Source organism: Nomascus leucogenys, chromosome 11 (genome assembly GCF_006542625.1).
Source record: "Nomascus leucogenys isolate Asia chromosome 11, Asia_NLE_v1, whole genome shotgun sequence".
NCBI lineage: Eukaryota > Metazoa > Chordata > Mammalia > Primates > Hylobatidae > Nomascus > Nomascus leucogenys.
The window spans coordinates 15644527-15657594 of NC_044391.1; the positions used below are offsets into that span (position 1 = coordinate 15644527).

The 13068-nt window shown below is 35.0% G+C and overlaps 1 protein-coding gene across 1 annotated transcript in view; it reads right to left on the minus strand.

Annotated features, from left to right (window-relative positions):
* Positions 1 to 13068, minus strand: part of SEMA3D (semaphorin 3D) — a 158633-nt gene that overhangs the window by 73858 nt on the left and 71707 nt on the right. Inside the window, exons 4-5 of the mRNA XM_030822019.1 lie at positions 12111 to 12173; positions 3558 to 3677 (exon numbers count right to left, since the gene is read on the minus strand). Coding sequence (XP_030677879.1) covers positions 3558 to 3677; positions 12111 to 12173 — 183 coding nt within the window. The remainder of the gene's footprint in view (positions 1 to 3557; positions 3678 to 12110; positions 12174 to 13068) is intronic.

The window sequence follows — 13068 nt, forward strand, 5'->3', positions numbered from 1 at the left end:
GTAAACACACTTTAATACAAATAATAATGGTACCTTTATAATCTACTGGAAATAGGAGATAGCAAGAAAGCAAGTTTCCTTGAGCCAGTCAAGGACACATACAAGAAAACAATATAAAAAATAATGGATGATTCCATGTGCTTCCTGAAATAAACTGACTGAATTAATGGTGCTCTATATTTTGAGACTTCAACTTTTTAAGATTGCTTCTATGAAGTTCCTTATTCTTGATGAATTATGCAAAAAGCACCTGTCTGAGCTACACAGATGTAAATATGGGCAGAGAAGTAAAGATGATACAAGTAGGTAGGAATGCTAGTAAGAAAACATTTATTTATCACAACTAAGCAACATTATTGTCAATATCATGCCTATTTAAAGATAAGATCTGCAGCAGCACAGGGGAGGTCCCAGAGGAAATGATACCAAGCCAAGCATTAAACAGCTTTCAAGTTTTCCCAGTACTGTGGGATACAAATATTATTTTATAGAAATATGTAAAATATGCACATTGTGTACATCCATGACTCTTTACATTTCTGTATTTCTGTTATCTAGAAATGGATGAATGTTAAGTGACTAGAATGAAGCAAGTGCTATGCCAAACAGTATACAATTATTTTCTCACTTTATCCTCAAAATAATTCTGTGAAATAGTTACTATTATCATTATTGTACTGAATAAGCAGAAGCGTAGAAAGTTTATAAAGTATGCATACAGCCATGGAGTTAGTAAATGACTGGAACCATTTCAAACTCTGGCCATCTGTCCTCAACTTACTATTAGAAGTTGTTGACAGCAGCACTGACTTCCTTCCTAAATTCCAGCTCCAGTTGCCCACTTGGCATGACCTACTGAATATGCCGCAAATGCAGAATGTGCAAAACTAACTCACCATATTTCCCTCAAACTTGCTACTACTCTCACCTCAATAAATAACACCACTCTTCAACTCACTGGCAAAATCAGGAATCTGGGATTCATCTTAGCTTTCCCTGTTTCTTCCCATTGCCCCAGCCACACTGCATAGCAGTCCCTGAAGTATACCTTCTTCCGCTCCTTTTGTGTATTGCTGTCCCCTCTTCCCAGCCACCTTAGGAGGAGCCTTATTTATTTGAAAATGGAAGGTCCTTCTAAACTCCCTCTAGAAGTACAGTGATTTCTTGGGACTAATGATTCATTAAAAAAGTTAACAATTTTCAAGCAGGGCTGCCATACAATTACCTGTACGCCAGACCAGCTGAAAACTCAAGGTTCAATGCCCCTGTTTACCCATAATTCTCTTATTCATGGAACTTGTAAATTTGACTGCCCCAGGGCTTCTTGACAGTCCCAAGCTACTAATTAGCTCCATCTAAATCTAAATTCCCTTTCAGCACTTGTGACTTTTTTTTTCTTGTTTGGAGACAGAGTCTTGCTCTGTTGCCCAGGCTGGAGTGCAGTGGTGCAATCTTGGCTCACTGCAACCTCTGCCTCCCGAGTTCAAACAATTTTCTTGCCTCAGCCTATAGAGTAGCTGGGATTACAGGCGTGTGCCACCACGCTCGGCTACATTTGCATTATTAGAAGAGACGGGGTTTCACCATGTTGGCCAGGCTGGTCTCAAACTCCTGACCTCTGGTGATCTGCCCACCTTGGACTCCCAAAGTGTGAGCCACGGCGTCCGGCCAGCAATTGTGACTTTTAAGGAGCTATAAAACACTATTTGCCCCCCTCAGCAGGTTGTGAGTTTGGCGTTTATCCTTAGGCCTCAAAACACACTCAAACTGTGGGGCTATATCATATAATTACACCCTATGCTATGAGCTAATGTTATATATTACCCTTCATCAGAGCTAGACAAGAGAACATTACACCACCAACAAAGAATGATGGATTCAAGTTACCAAGTCTCCTAGTGGTTCAGAAATTTAACTGTCAGGGTTGCTTTATTTTCAAACAGTTGAGTCTGGGCTGGTTAGACAAGTTTGTTAGAAAGGAAAATCCATCCATCCACCGTTGAGGGTTTGATCTCTGTGTGAATCAGCTAAGTCAATGTAAAGAAACCTTTTCCATAAGCCCAGACTTTACTTTCAAAAACAAAGTGAATTATCCTGCAAATATGTGTGGTTACTCACAAAAAGTACAGTCATGCATCACTTAAAGACAGGGTATGTTCTGAGAAGTACATCGTTAGGCAATGTCATCATTGTGTGAACATCACAGAGTGCACTTACACAAACCTAGATGGTATAACCTACTGCACACCTAGGCTATACGGCATAGCCTACGGCTCCTAGGTTACAAACATGTACAGCTTCTTACTGTTGAATACTACAGGCAACTATAAGACAATGGTAAGCATTTGTGTATCTAAATATATGCAAACATAGAAAAGATACAGTAGAAACGGGGTAATGTAATCTCATGGGGCTACCATATTATATGCAGCCTGTAGTTGATGGAAAACTTGTTATGACGCACCTGACTGTACTTACATAAACATGAGGATGACATTGCACATCACCAAGAAACAACTGGGAGCACTTATCCTATAGCTCAGTTGCTCATGTTTGCTCTAGACATAGACTGCCTTGATTCAATTTGTTGCAAGACCATTTATTAGTTGGGTGATTTAGCATGTTATTTATTCCATTGAAACTTAATTTTTACTAATCTGTAAATTGGTAATTATAACGACACTGGCTTTATTAAGAGTGTTGTGAAATTCCAAAGCAATAATCCATGTAAAGTGGATGGCATGAAGTCCATAACACAAGGACAGTAAACTAAAGTATTGGTAAATAATTTAATTGCAAAAATATGCATGTTTTTCACTTATTAAAGCACTCACTGAGATCTGGAATACATTACTCCTAATTAATACATCCTTTATTTCCATTATGCCAATTTGGTCCAGCTGAAACAATAAATTCATTGTGCCAATGACTATACAATTTTAAGAAAATTATTAAAATATTTGTTACTTAGTGTCCACTGTTATACATAACAGGTCAACTTTATTTGATGGGAAAATGAAATTATTTATATAATGCAATTCCACTGCAAGATCTTATGGAAAATGAATTTTTACCAACAGCAACATACTATATATATCTAGTTAAAAAGGAAAGTCAAGAGAAAATAAAGACATACATGGAGCCCATAGAAGACAAACACTTTTAAAATTTTACACTATTAATTTTGATTGTCCTGCTAAAAACCACTTTTAATAGAAAAAACATTTTTATTAGGTAGATCAGATATATAGTGAAAATGACAGTCCATAGAATGGCTAGAAACATGAGTTACTACATCGTTCATAAACTATTCGTTTTTTGTTTTGTTTTGTTTTAAAACAGGATTTTACTATGCCGCTTAGGAATGATTTGAATTCCTTGGCTCAAGGGACCCTCTGATTTCATCCTCCTGAGTATTGGCATTACACGCATGCACCTCCATGCCTGGCCATCTATGTTTCAGTCTTTATATTCAAATCTGTCTGTTTTATGTCATAGGAATTAAGCAACAACGTATTACAAGAAATTATGCTTTTCATGCTTTTTCATTATATTACCTCCTTGTAGACTCCAAGATCAATATACCCACATATTGGATGAAATGCTCCAGTTCCACACACATATATGTGAGTTTTGTTATAGGGCTGAAGTACTCTGATGAAGTTTGCACATTCCGTCTGTTGGGCATAAAAATTAAAAGCAGTAACACACAATTCAGGTTTTTGAAATATTATCATTTATGCCGCCTGTTTTCCAAGTAGATCAATCTTCAAAAATAAGAGCACAAATGAAAAAAGATTTATGAGAAATTCTAGACATCTGTTGTAGCAAACGAGGCAAGACAAATATAGAAACCATGGCATAAAGGAGTAGCTTTTTAGACTTTGGAAGTTATAAAACCATTGAACTAATCAGAAATTAACTTAATTAGAATACAAGTCTATAGTGGTACTCAGTGAGGCCTAGAGAGCGGATATAAATAGAATATGAATTAGACTCCCATATTTAAAATTTTCTATCTTATTTTTTTAGAGATGAGATCTCTCTATGCTGTCCAGACTGTTCTCAAACTTCTGGGCTCAAGAGATCCTCCTTACTCAGCCTCCCGAGTAGCTAGAACTACAGGCACCCACCACTACACACACCTGGTATCCTTACTTTCTACAAGAAATACATAGAACACAAAATTTATCATGATCTGTTGTTACCACATAATTTATACCATATAGTTACTACTGTTTGCAACGTCATCTGTCTCAGCTACACTGAACAAAACACTGAACACAAACATGCATCTCTACCTATGTATTCAATTCTTATTGACCAGATGCCCTACCACTTATTGCCATTTATTTTCCAGTGTTACAGAGCCTTTAAGAATCAGAGTATTTCTTGATAATTTCAATAATCTCTGTTTTTTCTCATGGACTTTTTTTACACCAAGTCAAATTTTTGAAGAAATTTTTATTTCTTTCTGTTCTGCATATGCTTATGCCTATGCCTAAAAATATTTCTTTATGTAATCATTATCTTTAGAACTTAATTATTTCATATGCTTCAGATAGCAGTAAATAGTGGCTCTCTCTCTTTTTAGAGTATTTATTCTTGTTATTATATATTATTTTCAATCTATCTCCTGCAACTGATATTCTATCTTTACATAATTGTTACATGCAATTTCTTAACCATGGCTTCATGATTCTTGGATCCAAAGACACCTAAGTAAACACTGGGCTGGAGAAGACTTTTATTCTAGGTTGGCTTTACCCAGGAGACAGGCAAGTGTTGGGTTATTAAGGAAGTTGGTAACCTGAGAAACCACTGGATTGCATAGAAAAAATCCAGTTTCTTTCTGCCCAAGTGGCCATAGGTTACTCACCAGTCAGGCATGGACCTAATGGTCCACTATTGCTGCTGGGGTTCCCAGGAGGAATATATTAAAAAACAAACAAACAAATAAAAAACCCAACAATAGACAATAACCTAACTGGTAGAGTGGTTCTTAGAATGAAATACAATTTTTTAAAAAGGCAGACAATGACTTAATGATAGGATTGTTATGGCTGTTATGTAGTTTAAGTGAAATAATATAAATTTAATACTTGTTTATTCCTTACCCTGATTTTGAGCTATACAAAATACTAGTATCCTAGTGGTTGCTCTGATTTTAAAGTGAATAGCTATGTCTACAGATCTGAAGATCTGAGGTACAATGTTTCAACTGGCATATATATATATATTTTTTTTTTTTGAGACAGGCTGCTGGAGTACTGGCATGATCTCAGCTCACTGTAGCCTCAGCTTCCCAGGCCCAAGCAATTCTTCAGCCTCAGCCTCTTGAGTAGCTGTAACTACAGGTGCAAGTCATCAACTCCCGGATAATTTTTGTGTTTTATGTGTAGAGACAGGGTCTCGTTTTGTTACCTAGTCTGGTCTGGAACTCCTGGCCTCAAGCGATCCTCTCTCCTTGGCCTTCCAAAGTGCTAGGATTACAGGCATGAGCCACCATGGCAGGCCAATACTAATAGTTTCGAACAAACAATGAAGACAAAGTAATATGAGAAAAGACAAGATAAAAGTATGAAAATGTTCATGATCACCAGGTAAATTTTATTGATGACCTCATGGCTAGAGTAGGAGGTTTTATAATCCAGCCTTTGCTCACTCATGCTCACTTTTTGAAAAGACTTGTATTCCTTGGTTTTTCCTGCACAAAGACATTAGTGCATAGGGGAGAGTATGCAGGGCAGGGAAGAGTAAAATCATATGGCTGGAGTGAGGGAGGACTGACTCACCACCAATTAGTTCATCATTTTTTCAAAAGCTCAATTAGAATTTAGAAAGTAATTTTGCAAGATTCTGAAATAAATATTTGGATAAAGAAATATAACTCCCTTTCCAGACTTTAAATTATGGAGTCAAACAGATTAGAAGCTATTAGTGACGCAGCACTGTTTAAAAAGACAAATATGGTCCAGGGCAACATTTTATACACAGTGGGGATATAATTTTGGTGATTATTAAAAAAAAACAAACCTCTGAATCACACCTAAAGTATTTTATTTCCTTTCACTTGTCTAGGAGTACTTTATTAAAATGGTGCTAGTCCTAGAAAGTAGCCTAATATGCCAATTTCCTGACTTTACAAGGCATACCTCAGATTAATTTATGAAATTCCTCCCTTCTGTCTGATTGGGCTGACATGGAATGAACAAAAAAGTATGTGTAAATCTTGAATTATCTGACACAGTTTACAAAAATGTCAGTTGTGCTCAGTCAAAGTTTTCTGCAGGCAAGTTGAGAGAGGATAGTTCTCTAAGCAGCCTAGAGGCAATAGAAAGGCCTTGGCTGCCTGGGCAAAAGAAACCTGTGAATAGAGATCGTAAAAGATAAGGTCTCCCACTTTAAATTTTTTCTGAGGTTGACATTTAAGCCAAACAATCCTTGTTGCAAAAAAACTTCACGATGACTTCCCTTTCAATTCATAACTTCATTTTTTTAAGTCTCAGAAATCCTGTGTTGTTTTATTCTTACACACAAAGTTTCAAAGATTTGTTTAAATAGCATGATCAATAATTAACTTGATCTAATTCACTTAGTGACCTGCAAGGCTATCAGTGGTAGTGTAATTCTGTGAGGCATGAAGAAAGATAACTTTGAGGAGCAGCCTTTGTAACTTTCCCTGAAAGCTAATTTGTCAGCTATTGCCCACAATGTCAATCATTGCATGTGACCAAACAATCCAGGGAGTAATATATTCAACTTAGGAAAAGTATCGAATTTCTCCTTCCTTCCTTTATTCCTCCTACCTACATGGCTTTCCATAGGCCCTACCCTACCCCCACTGGAAGAGAAAGAAAAAGGGAAGAGGGGGAGGAGAAGAGAGAAAGAACCAAAGCAAACATCAACTTTTTAATTATCTTAAGTAATATTAGATGTATCAATATTTCATCTCTCATATATATGCATACATATATAAATAACTAAATAGACAAGTATAAAACTGAATTCATACTTGGAGAGAAAAAAGCAAAAATATATTAGTCTATGCATTAACACTTAGAATTTTAGTTTCTCCCCAGATACCTGGAAAGATAATAGCAAAATAGAACTACTTGTAATTCTCAAGACATATGTAGGGTCCAATAAAATCCACAACAGCTTTATATCTATTCTGATAACTGACTTATAATAGCTAATTTTAATTTATTTATGTTAAATATTAGAAGATACTAATGATTTTGGAATCTTATCTGGTTTTATTTTTAATGTGTGTTGCAGAATATTGTGATCATCAAACATTTTTTGACTTTTCACCTATCTCTGTCTCTGTGCTACATGTTAGGCTTGTCTAGAAGTTCTAAGACAGGATCCAGGATGCAGAGATCAGTTTAGGTCTTAAAATCTTTAAAATAGGGCCGTGCGCGGTGGCTCACGCCTGTAATCCCAACACTTTGGGAGGCCGAGGTGGGTGGATCATGAGGTCAGGAGTTCAAGACCAACCTGGCCAAGATGGTGAATTTTCTCTACTAAAAATACAACAATACAAAGAAAAAAAAAATAGCCGGGTGCTGTGGCAGTTGCCTGTAATCCCAGCTACTCAGGAGGCTGAGGCGGGAGAATTGCTTGAACCCGGGCAGCAGAGGTTGCAGTGAGCCGAGATTGCGCCACTGCACTCCAGCCTGGGCAACAGAGTGAGACTCCGTCTCAAAAAAAAAAAAAAAAGAAAAGAAGAAAAACTCATATATCACATTTATATCTTAAAAATTGGAGATCTAACAGTGAAGATTTCTACAGAGCAATAATCAGTTAAAGTGCAAAAGAAAACATTTTAAAGAAAAAGATAGAAATGACTATTTAAATAAAGTCTATACATCAAATAAGGTAACTGATAAAGTGATAAAGAATATGTTTTTCACGAGTGGAACACAAGGTATTATATTGTAGGTATACTCTATACATATTTATGTTACATAAATATGTCTACCTATACGTGTATATATATATATATATATATATATATATATATATGTTTTATAAGTCTGTAAATAATCAGCAGGAAAAAGGCAAACAGGAAAATTAAAAAAATACGGGCTGCAGGGATATGCTATTTAAAAATTTTATTTTACAATCATATAAGATGTTTAGTGTTTAGAGTAATGAAAAAATTTCAAGCTAAAACAGCAAAAATATATACATATTTTATTCATTCATATGCATTTGTATTAAGCATTAAATATATGTTGTATCCAATATTAACAATGGTATAATAGGTAAATACACCCTCCCTTGATCACATACTGCTGGTAAGAGCATATGAGGCATAAACTTTCTGGAGGGCAATTTGACAATTTGTTTATAAAAATTTTTATGTCCTTTAACTACTAAAAGTCTACTCAATAATCAAAGATATTCACAATATTTACATAAAATTTTTTCATGTACAGTGTCATTTTCAATAGTAAAACTGGATATGTAGCAAACTTCTAACAATAGGGGATTGATGAAATACTACATAAAGAAATACAGTGTAACTATTAAAAGTAGTGTTATAAAAAAGAATTTAATGACATGGGAAAATGCTCATGGCAGTCTGTGAAGTAAAAAAAATAAGTGTTTTAAGTGACTATGTATACAATGATTTCATACTGAAAATTGGTAAATAGATAAGATAGAAAAATAAACATCAAAATGTCACCAGTTATCTCTGGTTAGTGTTCATGGGGGAGAGGTATTTATAAATGACTTGTTTTTCTTTTTTTTGCTTGTATATAATTTGCAAACTTTCTACAATGAACATTCTATTTTAGTTTTAGACTTTCTTGAGAGAAAGAAAGGAAGAAAAAAAGAAAGTGAGAGGAAGGAAGGAAAGAAGGAAGGAGGGAAGGAAGGAAGGAAGGAAGGAAGGAAGGAAGGAAGGAAGGAAGGAAGGAAGGAAGGATGGATGGAAGGAAGGAAGGATGGATATAATCAAAGAACTGAAGTTCCGGAAGATGCTTTAACTCTGTGTAATGTCTGTGTGGACAGACTGTGCCCCTCTGTGTTTAAGCTGACAAACAGAGCCCAGGCTACCCTCACCCTGTGGTTTCTTCTGCTTGGAGTAAGCTGTTGAACCCACAATTATATAGTCAGGACTAAAGACATTTCTTTAGTTACTTTCTTTTGAATAACTTTCCTCTAAATAGAAGCAAAATACTACCAAATATCTTCCTGTCACCCCTACCCTTCTTTGGATTGAACTGGGGACTATGTTCAACAAAGTGGAATAGTTCCCTTTTGTTTCCTCATCTTCTACTATCTCCACCCCAATTAGCTAACTTTCATTAGGGTAAATAATTCACTGTTTTGCAGCTACATAGTACCTTTGTGTAAAGGGACAGTCTTTCCAAACACTTGTTAATCCTAAACACACTCTTGGGAAGTAGGTAAAAATTACTAGAGAGGAAGAAGGAGAGAGGGTAATGCCAAACGTAATAAAAGATGTCAATAAAACCACAGAGCTGTCTCAGTTTTCTGTCGGCCAAAATCTACGTAATCCTCATTAAAAATGAGGATCTATGTTCTGGTGGTATTACAAAGAGAAATAATTTGAAGGATATAGTTTTTGGATCTTATATGGATATTTTATAATGTTATGTAAGAGCACAGACCTTGGGGCAAGACTTTTGGATTCAATCCCTGGCTTTACTATTTACCAGATGCATGACATTGGGCAAGCCATTTAAGATTTTTCGCTTTAGTTTTCTCATCCAGAAAATAGAAAATAATAATAAAATCTAGCATATAGTGTTGTCATCAGGATTAAATGAGGTTATAAATGTAAAGCATTGAAAACAGTTCCTTGAACATGGTAACTGCTACAAAAATGTTAGCTATTATTAGAAGCTCTAAAATGAAACATTATTTTCAAGGAACAAGTTAAAATGAGGCAAAAATTAAAAATTATCACTACATGATTCAACATCAAACCACAGACTTTAGCAACAGGCAAAAGGCTCCTCATATCTTTAATCCTGGGTTAGCAGCAAATGTGCTTGAAGGTTAGAGGTGGTTACTAACTCACAATTATGACTGAATTGGAATAATATGTTCTATATACAGAATCCTACATGGTCAAGGATATCACCTCCAGAAAAGTTTATCACCATTTTCTTTAACTTAATAAGAGGGGCAATTAAGTTACTATGTAACTGGAATTAGTGAACATACCCCAAGTGAGAGCACTGTCAGAATTTAAACCTTCACTGATTGTTTGACCTTGACTGTTTATCCCTGATCTACTCCATGGGAAAACCATTTTACTGGAGTAAATTGAAAACATCCCTTTCCTTCTTGCCTCCTTATCGTATACTCAATACTGGTGAAACACAAATACAAAAATGTTCATGCTGGTTATGGCATGCTTATACTGTCCATTAAATGACATAATTTGAAAAACTCTCATAACCAAAGCATTTCATTCTCTATGAGTGTTCAGTAAAGTATTGGTGTTTTTGCAGACCTGGGTACCTGTTTTGTGTTGGAATATTGAACTGGATGAAGATACCAAAGCCATGGGAGGAGAAGAATACATTACAGAATAGTTTAATTCCTTTTATTTCTAGTGACTGAAATGTAAAAACTGTTTTCCATTGCATTTTATGTTAACACTCCCTGATATATTTCTGCTAATATAAATATGCCTGAAAGGATGACATTTAATTATGTTACTAACTGAATATAAAATCAGGGGTCACCACAAGTTTGTTTTGTTTCATTTCAATTATTTTGCTTTGTAGTTACTATGTAGAATTCATCATTTGAGCAGTATCTGTATCCAACATTAGATTGAAAGCTCCATGAGGACAGATACGAGTTTCATATTTAGGATCTCTAAAAATATTTTTTGAATAAATGAATAACAAATGAGTGAACTAACCTGTTGTCTGAGATTATTAGCCTTCTGAGCTTCCCCTCACATCCTTAGACATTATGTGTCTTATTGTTTTATTTCTATCACATTGATAGAGGATTCTTTAATCTATTCATCCTTTCATATAACAAACACTATTTGTTATTATTAAATATGATGGCATAACTGATCTTAATACCCCTGCATTATTGTGGTTAGAGGTACGATTAAAGGATGGTGCAAAAGAAGCCTCAAGATGTCTATGTTTCTGCCCCAGGTTATGACTTGTTTTCGTCTTGGGTTACAATTTGAATGTGATTTATTTTGCCAAAAAAAAAAAGAGCAATTCTCCCCATTACCATAATGCAAGAAGTCAGGGCAGAAGATAGAATATCTGGCCTGACTCAGAGCACTTGGATGAGGAGAGGAGCCAGTCAGAGCCATGGCCCTCATTGCTGGAGATAAATCAGGTAACACGATTAGAGGGAGCATGCAGGACAACTTGGACAGTGCAGAAATCAAGACAGATAGGACCATACCAGAGACAAAAAGTCATACCTGTCGAAGGGTTTTCTCTGCTCTTCAAGGCAGCTTAAACTAAAAGTTTCATTAGTATCCTCTATTTGTCTTTTATGAGTTATTTTATATAATCATTATTACTAATATGTAAATTTCAGAGGAAGTAATTACTAGTTCTTATGCCAGAATGCTGTCATTCATTATTAACTAATTCTTATTGTTCTTTCTATAATGTCACCACATAAAGGAATTCTTATAGATATTTTAAGTTTAATTTCAACTCAATTGAAATTATGTATCAATTCTGTGTTTGCGATGCTAAAATAACTGATGGTTTTGTGTACACTTACAAAATACGTGTGCATAAGTTAAAAATACACATTCCTAGAACTACAGTCTTTTGGATGGTTTATTTTTGAATATTTCTATGTGTTTCTAATCTTTTTTGTGACAAAAATAATATTCAGAATTAATACATTAGAAAGTAGAGTGTTTCTAGATTTCTTAAATTTTGTAAATAATATCATGGCTTTTGGTAAGATAGAGACATTTTATTCCACATTAATATTCATATAGAATATGTTAGTTTAGTCTGAAAAATAATACACTAATACCATTAATCCAATAAAGCCCAATATAAATATTTGCTATCATATCAGTAGAAATTTTACAAAGATAATTGTTAAAGTTTCATACTTACATTGGCATCTTTCCCAGCTAATTTACATAATTCCACCCGTTCCTTTGCGGCAGGCCAATAAATCTGCAAAACATTTCAAAGTATGTTACAATCTGAATATCTGAAACACCTTAACACTCTGCAATTCTGATTAGAGAGTGAATGTGTGAAATTGAAGAATGAGTATTAAGCATGTTGTTAGTCAATGTGGGAAATTTGACATTTAAATATTTCCCGAAGCCACCCTGAAAGTTTCTAAAAGTGTCTAGTACTATCCATTTTTGTTAATCTTTTAGTTTCTATTTTAATGTATGTAACAGTAGATACATTATGTTCAGAGGTCCATAAGCTTTATCATGATGTCAATAAAATTTCACATGAGCATTTGCCTAAATAAGAGGCTGTATGTACCATGTTTTTCTGTGTTTACTCAGAGTAGTAGTACATTATAAACATGTGCCATGAAGTGTTAGAAACAACTCTCTGTCAGAGCATAAGTTCTCTCTCCAAGCCAAGGACCAGTGTGAATTTGCTGACAATACTTCACATGCTTGGAGCTCAGACACATCTGCCACTTAGCTAAATGTTTTATAAGCATTCTCTTATTTAAATTTCACAATGACCCTCTGAGATGGCTGTACTTATTCTTCCCATTTTGAGATCAGAAAACTTAGTCACATAGCCTTTAAATAACATGTTGAGGACCACAAAACTTATGGCAGAGCCACAATCTGACTCAAAGTCCATCTGACTCTTGAACTGGGGGTGGTCTCAACCATTACATAAGTCAAGGGCTCCAATCTCATTGGTTGATAGCTTTCAATTATGCTTCATGATCTTGAGTTCAAGGCTTTTTTCTTTCTTTCTTTCTTTCTTTCTTTTAAATTCTGTCAGGAAGGTTTTGTAGGAATTCTGTAAGAAAGTTTTTGCAAAGTAAAGTTTAAGCAGTTATGCAACTCCATTAGCTTACAGAAAGAAA